This window comes from Trachemys scripta, chromosome 1 (assembly GCF_013100865.1).
Source record: "Trachemys scripta elegans isolate TJP31775 chromosome 1, CAS_Tse_1.0, whole genome shotgun sequence".
NCBI lineage: Eukaryota > Metazoa > Chordata > Testudines > Emydidae > Trachemys > Trachemys scripta.
This window is the reverse complement of record NC_048298.1, coordinates 156,547,973-156,564,660: the sequence shown is the minus strand read 5'-3', so window position 1 is coordinate 156,564,660 and position 16,688 is coordinate 156,547,973. Positions and strand designations below refer to the sequence as shown.

At 44.5% G+C, this 16,688-nt stretch overlaps 1 protein-coding gene across 4 annotated transcripts in view; it reads left to right on the top strand.

Annotated features, from left to right (window-relative positions):
* The first annotated feature begins 1,638 nt into the window (after window positions 1-1,638).
* Window positions 1,639-16,688, top strand: part of MYH15 (myosin heavy chain 15) — a 78,590-nt gene continuing 63,540 nt past the window's right edge. For 2 of the 4 annotated variants that reach the window (XM_034790645.1, XM_034790632.1), the window contains exons 1-9: window positions 1,647-1,816; window positions 4,951-5,094; window positions 5,512-5,615; window positions 6,489-6,632; window positions 7,887-8,043; window positions 10,894-10,921; window positions 13,117-13,210; window positions 15,600-15,620; window positions 16,235-16,327. In XM_034790645.1, the coding sequence (XP_034646536.1) occupies window positions 5,004-5,094; window positions 5,512-5,615; window positions 6,489-6,632; window positions 7,887-8,043; window positions 10,894-10,921; window positions 13,117-13,210; window positions 15,600-15,620; window positions 16,235-16,327 (732 nt within the window). In that variant the 5' untranslated portion in view covers window positions 1,647-1,816; window positions 4,951-5,003. Of the gene's footprint in view, window positions 1,817-4,950; window positions 5,095-5,511; window positions 5,616-6,488; window positions 6,633-7,886; window positions 8,044-10,893; window positions 10,922-13,116; window positions 13,211-15,599; window positions 15,621-16,234; window positions 16,328-16,688 lie in introns of all 4 variants that reach the window. The other 2 variants (XM_034790655.1, XM_034790640.1) reach the window with 2 other exon arrangements.

Here is a 16,688-nt window from a genome sequence, read left to right as displayed (position 1 = left end):
TATGGGATTGATCTGGAGGAGAAAAAAATTAGTAAATGGTTGTCATGTGTTCTAGATACAAGAGTCGGAGCCAGGAACAGATAAGTTGTCCTTTCAGCTCTGCCACTGACTTCTTTTGTGGTCTTAGGCAAGTTTCTTATCCCACCTAGTGTGGTGTGGATTATTATGTATCAGTGTTTTCATGTTGAGAAGTGCTAAGTAGTTCTAGAGCACTGGTTTGAGAGAGGGGGTGAAATGAAACTGGGTCAATGGAAATGTGAAGAACACGTCTGCCACAGCAGCTTGGCCTTTAGGGGACGTGGCACACGTAGCTAGCTTTGTGTTCAAATGCATGTTGCTTGTATGAATGCAACCAAATTGAACAGCATATTAAAACTTTTGCCTTTTATCTCCTTAACTCCTTTAACCCAACTGGACATAGTTTCTAGTTAAGGAATATTGCTTCTGTATTGGTATTGGTAACCTCCCCTGTATGGATTGATGTTCCCTCCCCTCCTGGAACACTCAGCATAGCCTGTCCGTAAAGCGCACACACTCTCAAAGCATAGCACATCAACATCTCCTCTATTAGTTTATCTGTTCTGTGAGCCTAGCTCTTCTCATGCGTTCCTCTTGTCTTTGTAACCTGTCCTTGTCTGTTCCATCAGGGCAGCAGCTTTAAAAGAGCAGATGCAATTTGTAAGTCATTATTCCGTCTGATTACAAACAAAAATAATCGCCTCAATGTAAATCTAGGAATATAACATTGGATGTTTTTTTAATTTTTTTAACTCTTGGAATTCAGTTTTCCAACTAAACTCTTCAGAGCCCCATTATCCTACTTGTCTTGTAGTCAACTATCATTATCTGCAACTTTCACATTCCACTAGTATATACATTCAACTTATACTGGAACCCAAAGATACCCAGATAACTTGGTATGCTGGTGAACCTAATAAACCTGGATATCTCAATATTTGCAGGGATTTTGGTTCATTTAATTGAACTTGTTAGGCTATTTCCACTGTCCAGGAATTGAGTTTACCACAAGAAGGCCTGATCCTGGACTATTTCTTGAAGCACAATACTCGACATCCACCCTTAATTTCACACTACCAAGGATGATGGGTGTTTTAAGTACTATCTGCTGTTTAACTTTTTAGATAGGAACATTATACTCTTCACTATCTTCATTCTCTAGCCATTGCGTACAATTGGGAATTGCAAAGTCCTTGAGCCTGATTTTAATGCTCTGGGGCCATCAAAGTAAGAGTAAGGATCGTTTGGTGCTTAAGGTACTGGAGATCTCAGAAGCCCCAGGATCAGTTCCTAGCTTTGTTATTTGCGGACAGTGTATATTTGTTCCATGGTCACTAGACGCACATAGAACCTAGAGCACCTTGTGATCACTTATCTTTTGCATAAGAAAGGTGGGCAATTCATTTTCCAAAGTAATGACATCTGAATTTTCTTATTTCTCTTTTTAGCCAACTGCAATTTGGTTCTCAGAAAAAGTAACACTTGCCATTGTTAAAATACAGGCAGTTTGGCAAGGATAGGAGTTATTCCATGAAGTCATCTAGCAAGAATGGAGTGGATAGGGAAGCAACTCAATAGCATGCCACTCCACCCCCACCCCTCCAGTCTCCAGAATCATACCCTCACATGTACACTGCTGTAGCATTGCCGCCTCTTCCAGGACCCAGCAGACAAATATAGAAACAAAGGGAAACTACTGATGCCTTTAAATTGTTATCACCACCAGTGACCTTGAGGAAGGTGTATAAAAAGTCTGCATCAAGCAGAATCCTGATACTTTTCTTCTTTGCTTTACAGGGTAGGTACCTATCTCTTTTACTGCTAAGCGTACTTACTTATAGTCAACTATGCTCTACCGTTGTATCATTGGTTTTTATGCTGCTACCAGCTTAAGGTTTTAGTAGTGATGTCAATAAATACACAGCACTCTATTAATAACCCTGGGGTACTGTCTTAATGGTAAGGTAACAAACATGTCTTGCTCTTGAAATGTTCTCTATCTAATGTTTGCTTATTCATTTAGCCAACTGGAAGAGCCAAAACTGCAGGTTCCTCGTTATTATGCAGCTGGTGGCTGGATCAGCTATTATATGCAAGTCACATTTTCCATGTTCCCAGGAAGATTATGAATTATGTAGTTCAAACTTGCAAGCAGTTCAGCTACCCAAGGAATTCTTAAGACTGACCTGAGCTGCAATCCTTTGAGAATCGTTGGGTACCATTTCGAATGTATACTGTGATTACCTTCATTGCATCTGCAAATCAGACTTCACTGGCTGTGTAGTCTAGTGGCTAAAGCAAAGGCAGGGCTGGTAAACTAGTGCTCTTGCTTTCTAATCTTGGCTCTGCTACTGATTTATAGATGATATTGGATGAGTCGCTTAATTTCTTTGTATATCAGTTACTCCATTTAGAAAATGGATATAACGGAATTCCCAGGGGTGTTGTGGGGCTTAGCTAATGCTTATATAGTGCTTTGAGTCCCTCAGATGAAAGGTACTATACAAGCGTGAAGTAGTAGTAGTATTTTTTTACTGATTAGGATGGACTGAGATCTAGGTTTCCCAGATTTCAGAATATTTGTTTCAAGCTAACATTTGCTGGTTATGGTAACTTAAAAAATATTTTTGTAGATGCAACGGACTGAACAATAACCTCACTTCCTTGTCTTATAATGATTTGGTCATGTAGACTCCTAAAAGATGTTGCATTCTATATACATACAAGGGCCCAAATTTGCAAGCCCTCCATTCACAGAACCCCACTTAAAGTAAATGGGATCTTCTCACGCAGATGTTTTGCAGGATCATGCCCCCTAATTTTAGCAGTGCTGCTTTTGTAATAGTCTAAATTGCCTAACTTATGTGCTTGCCCTATGTTTACTAAGAGTTGGCAGGGTGTAGCTCAGTAGTGCACCTAGAACTAAGAAAGAAGCCTGGTAACAAAAATATATATAATGTGAATGGTATAGAAATAGTTTATTTTTATATTTTAGACTTATAAAATCATATACTGGGCTAATATAGAAGTGGCCACACTTTTAGTCACACATTTAACATGGAATGACACACACATACTCTTGTCACAATTGTGTTTCATGAGTCTCTTGGGGTATGTCTACACAGCAACTAAACACCTGTGGCTGGCCTATATCAGTTGACTTAGGCTTCCCTAGGTTTTGGCTGCTGGTCTGAAAATTATTGTACAGGCTTTGGGGCTCGGGCTGGGGGATCCTCCCTGCGTTCCAGAGTCCAGGCGCCAGCCTTAACTGCAACACAACAATTTTACAGCCCTGCAGCCTGGGCCCCAGGAGCCCAAGTCAGAGGACAGGGGCCAGCCACAGGTGTTTAATTACAGTGTAGACATACCCTGGGTGCCGTGAGAGGTCTTTTCCTGCCACCATGATGCACCCCTCCCCCGGGAGGATAGGCCCCAGCAATTCAGATGGTGTTATGAGGATCATGAAGTTAAATCACTGCAGGACTTTTCAGTCAGCCCAGAGTGACACTGAAGTAATTGTCAGCAGTGAAGCCTAGGTGGGCTCAGAATCTTTACAAGAGCCTAGGCTAGTTTCAGGGGAAAGAGAGAGATTACTATGTGGCAGCTAGAACTGAGAGCTCTGGAGACACAGCTGCCTTGTTTGTATTCTTGCTTGGAGGAGACTTTTTGGCTTCATAAGAATCCTGTAAAATAAATAAGCAAAAATAATAAAAACCTGAAACCGCAAAGATAGTCTTGCTTAACTTCGGCCTCCTGCAAATTTTTCTTTAGCTTCTGGCCCTGGCACAATCAATAAAGCTTCTGAAGTGAATATCTGTTGCAAGAATCAACTGTACAGGTATAAAAAAGTGTATAATTATGGCATCTTGAGTAAAAGAAAATAGAGAGAGAAAATCTGTTAAATGTGACTGAAAACTTTTCGGGAGTAGACTGTTTTCTGTTAGTCTCTTTCACACTAACATACCTCACATGCTGTCTTTTTTTTAGCATTGGGGTCATTTCAATCCCCAATAACTTTTCTTTAACTTCTTAATACTTCTAATATGGTCTGAAAAAGAACTCTCATGGACAGTCTAATCCTATAGTTCTTGCTCAGTCAAAACTCCTGTTCAGTCCGGTTAGAATTCGGTGTGAGCACAGACTACAGGATTTATCTTCAGAATTATAATGACAAACAAATATTTAGATAAGCAAAATGGATAAGACACAAATGTTTGTTTGGCTTCCCACATCTCACATTTTTTGGTAGAGCGCATCAGCGAAAACAAAAGTACATATTAAGCTTGACCATTAGGCAGAATCAGAAAGACCATAAAGCCATTGTCTTAAAATGTGCTTTGAAAATAAAATACTGAATCCCATTTAATCTGCATGTCAAGAAAATGTATTTACATGGAACCATACTTGGAACATCTAGCAGTTAAGCAATCCTAGGAAGAAGGAATGGAATTTTCAAAACAGCTCAGCAAACTCCCATGGACTTCAACAGGAGAAGAATTAGGCAACTTTGAGCGGTTATGAAACTCTTCCCCTCCCCCACTTGATTGTGAATGACTCAAAGCAGGACTGAAGTGCATCAGATTTCACATACAGGAGCTCACAGCTCCATTTGTCTTCTGAACTCTGGTTTAAAATTATAGTTTACCATTTGTGCCAGAAAAAAAGGCTAAACCAAATTCTCCCATGGACAAAATTGTGATCCACAACTATGGCTACTACTCTATTGACTTTCAAGAGCTTGCAAGGGAAGAGGCGAACTGAGGACACAATGTGGCCCAGAATCTTTAGTTGACTTGTTAAATTTGCATTTGAAATTTGTAGCCACCCGTATTACAGGCACCCTTGACAGCTTTAATCCCTATCATTTTTTTCTGTATGTTTTGGATCATATCTCAGATTTGTTGTAAAACGGGAGTATTTTCTATTTTGTAGACTAGATCCTTTTCTTCTCTCTTTGGGCTGCACTGTCTAGAGAACTCGCCAAGATGATGGACATGTCGGAATTCGGGGAGGCTTCACCTTTCCTCAGGAAGAGCGAGAAGGAGATAATGATATTACAAACTGTGGCATTTGATGGTAAGACAGAATATGTTTTCCTCTGCTCTGGGCCTGTTAACCTGAAATAGTTGGTGAACTGAATACTTAACATCTGTGCCATGGTTTCCCCATCTGTAAGTTGGTGATGATGCCTACCTTTCTCCAGGGGTGTTGAGGCTTAATTAACATTTGTGGAATGTTTTGCATACCCTGAGGAAAGGCTCTATAGAAGGGAAAAGTTGAATTTGCAAATGGGAAACATAAAAGTAATGTTAAGGGACTTTATACCCCACAACTACACATGCAGCTCCCATGGCTATTGGTGGACGTAAAGCACTTGGTTTGACTGTGTGTTATGGCCTAAGGTTTCAGTATGCTTGTGGTATGGAAGTAATCTTAGCAATATTACTCAATAGCCATATAATATGGTGAATCATTACCTGTTTGATTCCATAGGGAAGAAGAGGTGTTGGATTCCTGATGAAAAGAACGCTTATATTGAAGCTGATATTAAAGAGAGCAGCGGTGGCAAAGTCACTGTTGAGACTGTGGATGGAAAGGTATGGAACATTTTTCCATTTGTCTATCAATGTGGATGATTGGTGTAAACAGAATCAAACCAGTTAATAACCACAGCCCATGTGTGTGATTTTTTTTTTCTGTACATTTTTTTCTCTTTTCTGGTATTGAAGAGCAAAGTACGCAACTGACCAATCCTATCCCAGAGGAAAAGAATTAAACTGCATTGTATTTAGTGATTTCCAAGATCATACAACTTATATTTTACTACCTCTGTCTGTCTTTCCCTGTTCTTATGCCTCGTGCTCATCTGACATCTGTTACCTCTAACAGTGAACAACATCATGTATGTAGGACAGGTTGATCTGAAGAATTTCCTCATGCTGGGAAAACTTCTTCTCTGGTCCCAAAGAATCAGAAATGTGTGTGGTCTGAGAGAGTCACTTGACATTTCAGTAAAAGAGCCTGCCAGGGAGGTAGTGTCGTGTAGTGCACAGGGTGTGCTGTACTGGGACTGAGGAGACCTGTGTCTTATTCCTGGCTCTGCCACTGACCTCCTCTGTGACCTTTGAGCAAGCTGCATCCCCTCCTTTGTTTTCCCTCTGACCCTGTGGAGTTTTCCCCATCTGTCCTGTGTAGTTGGATCGGTACACGGACTGTTTGTCCCCCTGTATTTGTGCAATGGGGCCACCATCTCAGTTCAGGCCTCTGGGTGGTATCAGAATATAAATAAATAAAAAATAGTAATGCTTAGTTTCTACTGGTTAAAAAATACAATAGTCAATACACATGAGCGTCTCTTTAAAGGAGTGTCATCGGCTCACTTGTTGCTTTTTCAATGTCACACTGTAGGTAGTGTGGAAAGACAAGGTGATGGTAGTTGCCAGCAATGTTATACTTATCTGTCTCTGCAGACCGTCACTGTAAAAGAAGATGATGTTCAGCCGATGAACCCCCCGAAGTTTGACATGATTGAGGACATGGCTATGTTGACTCACCTTAATGAGGCATCTGTGCTGTACAATTTGAACAGGCGCTATAGCCACTGGATGATTTATGTAAGGGTCATTGGTTCAACATATGTGTTTTGAAATGTATTCCACAAGTGTCACGATGCTAACTATTTTACTGTGTATTCTACTTCCAACATTGATTGACCCTAAAATTGGGGTTAATTCACACATTTTCAGAAAGGAAATGTGTTGGGGTGTGTGTGTGTCAATTTTGTGTCTGAACACTAAGCTAAAGGCAAAAGCAAATAAAGGCAGTTTTTTGCCTCAAGGGGTGGGGCAGCAGAATGGACAATAGGATATTTTTCTGCTCATCCAAACACTAGAGAACTGGTTCATTTTATACCGCTCTCAGTACTGATCAAGAGCCCTCCATAGACATTCCTAGTTTCTTAGGCATCAATGGCTCAAGCTTAAAATGTGTGTCACTGTTTTGGTTTTGTTTTGTTTTTTGGCGGGGGGCGGGAGGAGGGACAGGTGAGGGGGAGGGAAGTTGGCTTTCTATTTTCCTGTCTGCAGCCTCACTATCTGTCTATCTTGTTTGGCTCTAAACCCTTCCTGGGTACTGTAGCTCCCCAAAAAGAAAGATCAATGCAATTTCTAACCACTGCAAGGACAAGCTTCAACAGCAACTAACTTAATAGGGCCAAATTTTCCCCAATTCTGACTGAAATCATTGGAAGCTGCATGTGTATATTTCAAAGCAGAATTCATCTCTGCTCTTTAGCTTCTCATGTGTTAACCAGGAATCATGCTTATTATCTTCCTTTTGTAAAGTCCTTTAATATCAATGGATAAAGGACAGCGACTTTGAGTGAGACTTAGGCTTCTACGGGTATGTCTACATTGCAATTAGATGCCTGTGGCTGGCCCTTGCTGGCTGGCTTGGGCTTGGGCTATAGGGCTGTTTAATTGTAATGTAGACATTCCAGCTCAGGTTGCAGCCTGAAGTCTGGGACCCTCCTAACTCACAGGGTCGTACAGCCTGAGCCCAGACATCTATACTTCAGTTAAACAACCCCACAGACTGAGCCCAAATCAGCTGGCACGGGCCAGCCATGGGTTTTTAATTGCAGTGTACATATTCCCAAGTGCCTAAGTCATTTTTGAAAATGGGACTTAGTCATCTAAGTCACGTAGGCCTTTTAATGTTGAGTGGAGCAGCGCCTAAATACCTTTAAAAATCTGGGCCAAAAGGCACTATGTAAGAGCTAATGGATGACTGATATTAATTTGATAGATTTGTCTTAAATCTCGCTCTATATAAAGGCCATTTACTCCCCATCTTGGGTTCCTTTTTAGACCTATTCAGGTTTATTCTGTGTGACTATAAACCCCTACAAATGGCTTCCAGTCTACAACCCGGAGGTAGTTAATGCATACAAAGGCAAGAGGCGGTCAGAGGCTCCCCCTCACATTTTCTCCATTGCGGATAACGCATACAATGACATGCTGCGCAGTAAGTAGCATCATTTGCTTTTCAAACTTGAATTTACGTTATTTTGCCTATGTGACTGATGCTCACTTTTTTTTTTTTTTTTTACTGGATAGAATTTTAACAGTGAAACCTACCAGCACTGAGTATACAGGTACTCTACAAAGGGGTTTAGACTTGAGAACATAGAGATACAAAGCCCCAGTGACTTGTTCAAGTCTTCTAATAAGAAGAATAAGCTTATCCAATCAAGGGATAGAAAACAAATAGGGTAATAAAACTAGCTTAAACTAGTTTGATCTCCTCCTATACTCTCTGTGGTTCCAATCCCTAATGATGAACATTCCTAAAGATTGTCCAGTGCTGAGTGTGTGAAGAGCTATCTCTGTGTGACCATTGGAGCTTTGAAAATCTACTACTGCTGAAAATATGAGGACCAAAAAAAAAAAACCCAACAAAACATGAGGCCTTGAGGAAAAATGCAAGGCACGTAACTTTCAATTAAGTAGGAAATAAACCTCTTTAATCTTGCAACTTCCAAATTCTCAGTAAAAAAGTGTCCTACGCTCTAGTTTAAGCATCCCAATGTGCAAAGAAATCAGTTACTTCAATGAGTGGTAGAGGAGGAGGAAAAATAGGAGTTAAAATGGAAGTTAACTCTAGATTCATGAGCATCTTCATATAGGGTTGCCAGGCATCTGGTTTTCGACCAGAACGCTGGGTCTAAAAGGGACCCTGGTGGCACCAGTCAGCACCGCTGACTGTGCTGCTAAAAGTCCAGTTGGTGGTGCAGTGGGCTAAGGCAGGTTCCACATAGCTTCCATCTGGCAATTAGGCACAGGGCAGGCCACGGGGACTCCGCACACTGCCACAACCATGGCCAATGGGAGCTGCGGGGGCGGTGCCTGCAGGTGTGGGCAGCACGCAGAGCCCCCTGGCCCCTCTGCCTAGGAGCTGGACATGCCAGCTGCTTCCGGAAGCTGCCTAAGGTAAGTGCTGCCCAGCTGGAGCCTGCACCCCGAACCCCCTCCTGCACTCCAACCCCCTGCCCCGGCCCGGAGCCTCCTCCTGCACCCTGAACCCCTCATTTCTGGCCCCACCCCAGAGCCCGCACCCCCAGCTGGAGCCCTCACCCCCTCCCGCAACCCAGCCCCCTGCCCCAGCCCGGAGCCCCTTCCTGCACCCTGAACCCCTCATTTCTGGCCCCACCCCAGAGCCCGCACCCCCAGCTGGAGCCCTCACCCCCTCCCGCAACCCAACCCCCTGCCCCAGCCCACAGAAAGTGAGTGAGGGTGGGGGAGAGTGAGCAGCGGAGGGAGGCGGGGATGGAGAGAGCAGGGGCAAGGCCTTGGGGAAGGGGCGGGGCTGGGAGTGGGACAAGGGTGTTCGGGTTTGTGCGATTAGAAAGTTGGCAACCCACCTTCATAATACGTTATATGAAAATAAATATCTGATTTTTGCTTCTGATGCATCCTGTCTGAAATCCTTGGCTCAAAGCTCGGAGCTGTCTGTCTTTGTATTACTTCCTGAAGTCCATACTATTTCTGTAGTTGAGGAAATGCTGGTTCACTTTCAAAGAGTAGTTAGTTGCAGAGGATTTTAACAAATTGAGGGGAAACCAAACTAGAGCTAAAAATGAGGGAGAGCCACAAATCAATGGCTGTTACTACACAGGTGCTTATAATTAAGTGTGGCGTGCACATTTAATTGTAAGCATCAACCATAATCACAGTTTTGCTTTTGCTCTTATTACAATGGCTCATTGGCTTGGATTGAATCAATGCCTTACTGTTTTAATATTAGTGAGAGTTGCATGGTGGGTTTTTTTCTATCAGTGTATGTACTTTTCTGGTGGGGGAGGGTGGGAGGGCATAACCTACTACAGACACAAAGAAGGGGGAAGTGATCAAATAAGTTTGAGAGACACTGGTCTAAACTATACATGCATCATCGATGCACCTGTTCTACACTAATTGCTGTGAAATCTGAACACCTAATCATGGAGGAAGATATGCTGGATCTTCTGCATCTAGGCCACATGCACTGCCTCTTGAATTAGTGGAAAATCTCATTAGCAGTTGGTAGTAGTAGGCTTTATATCCACTAGAAACAATGCAATAAATATTTGATCAAGTCTGATTCCTTCCATTAGAGGGCAGTGATGGTGCACACATGCCAGCTACTCTAAGGAAATCTTATTACAGGTGGAAATGCAAAAAAGCAATTACTGGAGCCTGTGATTTTTAACACATTTTTTTTAGAAACTACAGGAGTCTCATCCTGCTCTCGAAAAGGGACTAACAATTGGAAGAGAATGGGAGAGGGTGGAGAACAGAGAGATGTTGACATAAACATGGCTCTGAAGAGAAGTTGGTTTATCAGCTAATGGCACAATTATGGTCAGAATGGGCCAAATAAATCCTGGGTGTAACTCACTGAGGTCAGTGGAATTAAAACGAAGATGAATTTGGGCCAAGTTCTTTTTTTTAATTTTAAGCCTACAATGAAACTTGAGTGTACTTACAGTAATTATACATATAAAAGAACCATCTCTGTGTAAACATCGAGGGGGAGAGGAGTTGTTTAGGCTGGTCCAGTGAGGCACGAGCAGAAGAACCAGTTGGAAGTGAGCAAAGCCATGCTTAGGAGGAACAGGAGGAACATTTTGCTTTTACATGATAGCATAGTTTCTCAGGAGAAGTGGCGGAATGAACAACCCTTGACTTTTAAAACTGGATTGGACAAAGCACTGGAGCATTTAATGTAGTGCTGTACTTTACAGTGGCCTCTAAAGATTGGATCCTTCCATTTGTTTCCTATTACGGTCTCACACTTTTAATAACCTGCCTTTCTTCTCCTTTTCTTTTTCCTTAGATCGAGAGAACCAGTCTATGCTGATCACGTAGGTGTATATTTTTCATCTATTACTGAAAAAAAAAAAAAAAAGAGTCCTTCTGAAATGCAATGTCTGTGAATGGGTGGGACGGAAACTCAGTTAACCCTTGGATGCCGAGCAATTTCCAGGTGAATGACATCCTGGACATCCAGTTTCAATGCTAAGAATGGAGTACACAGTCTTGCATTTGTAGAGTGACTGTTTTTAACTTGACCTTTAAATGGTGAACTCTCTGTAACTTGAAGTCTTTAAACCATGATTTGAGGACTTCAGTAACTCAGCCCAGAGGTTAGGGTCTATTACAGGAGAGGGTGGTGGGGGAGGTTCTGTGGCCTGCAATGTGCAGGAGATCAGACTAGATCAGTGGTCGCCAACCAGTCGATCGCAATCTCCGGCGACATAGCGTGGTTGCCACTAAGACAGGCTCCCTGCCTGCCCCGGCCCTACACCACTCCCAGAAGCAGCCAGCGCAGCCCCGAGGGCAGATGGGTAGGGGTCTCCCTCTGCATGCTGCCTCTCTCTGCAAGCACCACCCCCACAGCTCCCCTTGGCTGGGAATGGGGAGCTGTGGCCAATGGGAGCGCCGGGGGCAGTACTTGCAGAGAGAGGCAGCATGCAGAACCGCATGCCGCCCCCCCCCCCCCCCCCCCCAAGGGCCACAAGGGCGCATTGGCCCCTTCCAGGAGCAGCATGGGGCTGGGGTAGGCAGGGAGCCTGCCTTAGCAGCAGCCATGCTGTGTTGCTGACTGGGAGCTGTTGGAGGTAAGTGCTGCCCGTCAGGAGCCGCACCCCAGTCCTGAGCCCCCTCCCAGAGCCAGCACCCCAAACTCCCTCCTGCACCCTGAACATCCTCCTGCACCACAAGCTGCAGCCCTGACCCCCCTCCCAGAGCCAGCACATCCTCCTACACCCCAACACTCTGCCCCAGCCCAGAGCCCCCTCCTGCACCCAAACTCCCTCCCAGAGCATGCACCCCTCACCCCCTCCTGCACCCCAACCCCCTGCCCCAGGCTCAGCCCAGAGTCCCCTCCCACACTGCGAACCCCTCAGTCCCAGCCCAGAACCTGCACCCCCTCCCGAACCACTGCCCCTGCCCAGTGAGAGTGAGTGAGGGTGGGGGAGAGCGAGAGATGCAGGGGGGTGGAGTGAGTGGGGTGGGGCCTCAAGGAGGGGGCAGGGTAGATCCTGGGTTGCCCTTAAATTCAAAAAGTGATCTTGGGTGTAAAAAGGTTGGAGACCACTGGCCTAGATGATCATGATGGTCCCTTCTGATCTTAAAGTCTGAGTTCGTGATTGGAAGTTGTTGCCATCAGATGGCTGTCCTGTAGCCAGTGTGAAATGAGTTGCTGAGGACTTAACTGACTGTGACCTCTTCTCTAACCAACTAGATGTGGTCCTTTCAGTCCAGGCAGGAGGCACACTGGGAAGGCAGCACAGAGGAAAGGTGTGCTGTTGCTGCCCTTGCTCTATCTGTCCTATGGGTAGATAGAAGACCTCTTTTCCCGAAGTGGTTAATATGGCACCTTTCACCAGCACAAAATGTATTTAAACTAGGCATTTTGACGAGGCAGTCAAGTGTAGGGCGGGAGCAAACCAGGACAATCAAAGCAGGGAGCATGGTCTAGGGCTAGAGCACAGTTTGTAGAGCCAGGTGCTTGAATACTAGTCACAGCTCAGCTACTTGTTGTGTAATGTTGGGCAAGTAACTTTGCCTTTCTGGACCCTACTCAGGAGCGCCGAAATGCTGCCACCCCACAGAGGCGGCGGAAGGTCCCACTGCCGAAATACCGCTGCGGTCACCGCCCCCCAAATTGCAGTGCCCTAGGCGACCGCCTAGGTCGCCTAATGGGTTGCGCCAGCCCTGATCCTACTGTCTGTAACATTCACCTATCTCAAGTGTTGAGACTTGACATTTGTAATGCGACTCACTGCACTTAGATGGAAGTCACTACACAGTGCAAATTATTATTACATTTCTGAGCCCAGTCGGGTGAATAATTAGTTATTGCTATTGCCAACGTTCATCCCTGTTCGTTCTGTCAGTGGTATGAATTGCCACTCAAAAGTCCACGCATCAGCAGTAAGAGCACAATAAGCAGCTGAGAAGAGCCCGTCAGGAATGAAGAGTTGGCAGGACTGGAGGATGAAAGGACTGATTATGGCTGGTTTTAGGAGTGTCATTATTATCCCTCTGCTTTTAGTGGAGAATCTGGTGCCGGCAAGACTGTGAATACAAAGCGTGTCATTCAGTATTTTGCCACAGTCGCAGCACTTGGGGAACCTGGTAAAAAAAGTGTGAGTATCCAAGGGGCTATTTAATGACAGCCAAGATTTTCCTATTGTGTGAAACCTACCTATGAGTCTGTGATCATACCATCAGATCTCACATGCTAAGCGGCAGTGGACATGATCACCAATTGGACAGGAAAGGAAAAGGACTGGGTGCTTGGGGAAAAGGTGTTAATGACTCAAAAAGTGGCGTTTCTCCTTCTGAGTCCACACTAGTCTTCCCCAACATGGTGTTAGGGGCTTAGCTTCTACCGAAGCTGCTGCCTTCCAGATGGGACAGCAAAGCCAAGGCTTCTACCACTTGTGATTATTAAAGACTGCATGGCACTTTTTTTCAGAAACCATTAGCCTTGCTGTCCTGACTGCATTCTAGAGCTGATCAAAAACTATCTTTCTTTTCCATGCAAAACTTAGATAAAAATGAACTTTCTGCTTTCAATTAATTTTTTTGCTGAATGTTTTGGGTATTTGTTTAAAAAAAACAAACCTAAAAATGGTTTTGGTTGTCAAAAACTTGGAAAATTTCTCACCAAAACTATTGTTTTGTTGAAAAACATTTTATTGTTTGTTTGAAGTGGGGAGGAGGGGTTGTCAAAAAAGAATGTTGACAAAAAAATTCCAACCAGCTCTCCTAAATTCCAGTTTGGTAAGTTACACTCTGCCTGTACTCACTGCCTGGAATTCCATTTGAATATTGTTGTGTTGTGGTGTTGTGAGCTGTTCAACCAACAGTTGCCTCATTTCACCTCTAAACTGAATACACTTCTGTGGTGGACTAAGTGAGTCCTCTGTACTGCATATACAGGGCCCAATTGTCAGTCAGTCCCTGATTTTGTACATGTAACTGATGATGACACGAAACCATGCATGCACTCATTTTGTGCATGCAAAACATTTACCAGGTGGCTGAGTGCCCAGTAGCCAAACTTATATGTGCAAACCAGGTGGGTGCCTGATTTTGAGGGACAGAGTCAGTTGGGCATACACACTGAATCATGCAGACTGGAGACTGAAATTGGAAGTTCGGCCATAGTTTGATAAATGAGGTAACACTTTATCTCCATTGTCTTCATCATGATCAAGAATAGATATTACAGCTTCAGAAGTTCAGATGCCACAGAATCCAGTTTTCTAAAGCTTGTCTATTTCTGCTTGCATCCCTTTGTTCTTGTTCTCTGATGCCATGTCTTAGCTCTGCATCCGGTTTGTCTGTTGTTCTGATTGGAATCCACTGGGGCAACTGGTTTGGATAATGGATTGTGGGAACAAACAAGGTTGGACCCATACTTTCCTATTCCAAGATGTGCCAGGAGCAGGGGGTAACAGCAGCAGAAGGAGGCCAGCAGTATGCACTGGGAGAGGGGGTGCTGTCAATGAGCCCCACCCAGGAGTGAAAGTAACTTAAAGGACTTACCGGTACTCCAGAGTCCTGAGCTGGAGGCGTGGCCTCAACCGGAAGAGGCGGGGCCTTTAAATACCCGGTCCTTTAAATCAAGATTTAAAGGCCCTGGGGCTCCGGCTGCGGCTGGGATCCCTGGGGCCTTTAAATCACCCCCAGAGCTACCAGCTGCAGAGGTGGCTAGGAGTCCCAGGGCTCAGTGGCAATTTAAAGGGCCTAGGGCTCTGGCCACCGCTACTGCAGTGGAGCTCCGGGCCCTTTAAATCACCACAGGAGCCCTGCCGTCACTACCCCAGGGCTCCGGCAGCGGGGCTCCGACGGGTGCTTTAAAGGCCCCGGGGATCCGGCCGCTGCAGGGAGCCCTGGGCCCTTTAAATCACTGGGCACCCTGCCGCCACTACTCCAGGGCTCCAGCAGTGGGCCAGGCGGTGATTTAAAGGGCCCAGGGCTCAGGCTGCTGCGGGGAGCCCCGGGCCCTTTAAAGCACCACCCAAGCCCAGCTGCTGGAGCCCCTGGTAGCAGCAGCAGCAGGGCTCCAGGGGTGATTTAAAGGGCCTGGGGGTCCCCGCAGCGGCCGGACCCTAGGCCCTTTAAATCACCGCCGGAGCCCTGCCGCCGCTAACCCGGGGCTCCAGCAGCAGGGCTCTGGAGGAGATTTAAAGGGCCCGGGGCTCCAGCCGCTGCAGGGAGCCCCGGGCCCTTTAAATCACCAGCCTGGGGAAGCCAGTCCGGTCCGGCACGGCATACTGGCTCTTGCCGGTACGCCATACCGGACCGGAACGGCTTAGTTTCATCTCTGGCCCCAACCCCCACAAAATGTGTGAGCTTCACACACTGTATATTCCTAGAGCTTGCCTGGTTTGTGCTGACTGGAACTTTAATCCTTGCTAATCTTTCTGTCTCATAAACTCCTTCATGCTAGTAATCATAATGTCCCCCTTTTTCTTTCTTCTTTGTTGTTGTTTGTTGTTGTTGTTATTATTGCTCCTTTGGTAGCAACCAGCCACCAAGACTGGGGTAAGTAGATGACTTCATTATTTTGTCTTATATTTTCAATCTGAAAATGGTACTTAGTTTGTCAAGGGCAGGTCATGAGCCTCAGTTTAATATAATTCCATTCTATATTGTCCCATATTCCAACTGAGCCTAGACTATTCAAATTAAGTTCACTTCAGCACATAGTCATAAGCTAATTTAAATTAATGGGAGTTATGTGGAGTTCTAAATCCTCCAGTTGTGATTGAAAATCTCACCCATTAGGAATTTCGAGTGCCTTCAACCAATACTAACGTATGTGTTATTTAGTCAATGCTTCTCACTTTATTCTATAGTGCCGCCCATACATGTACACACTTGCGTATACACCTGTGCTATAGCACTTCAAAAACAGGGTTGGTTTACTTGTTCTCAGTTGCCATTCGGCATGAAATCTACAAGACAGCTGTTAGGGTTCAAGGATTTTAGAATATTGAGGGATGAGAATTCTGCTCCTGTGCTCTGTCCAGGCTGTACTAGCTACAGGTGTGAGCTAAGTCACTTAATATAACTAAAGTACACATGTTGAGTTAGATTTGTATAATGTGTTTCTATGCTGATGGTTATTAACCATGTTTCAACCCTTTGATTTTTAGGGAACCTTGGAAGATCAAATCATCCAAGCAAATCCTGCCTTAGAAGCCTTTGGGAATGCCAAAACCCTGAGAAATGACAACTCCTCGCGTTTTGTAAGTCCAGTCTGTAGTTCAAATGTCTTGTTAACCTGCCCTTATTAATAACATATATAATAATCATGCATGATGTAGTAATAATAATAATGTATTCATCCTAATTATAAAACGCCTCTCATTTCCTCCACTTAGTTCTTGGGTTGCTTCATGGCTGAAATATAACTAACAATGATCAAATCAAGAAAAAATACTGTTGACGATATTTAAAAAAATGCCACACCAAAGAGCATAACTTAAAAAGAGAGAGGGGTATGCACATAGTAGCTCTTTTCAACAAGGAGACTGCAAATGATTAAACAGGGCATGCATCAGCTGAAGTATAAATAATTTGGGTAAAATTTAATGAGATATTGAGCCC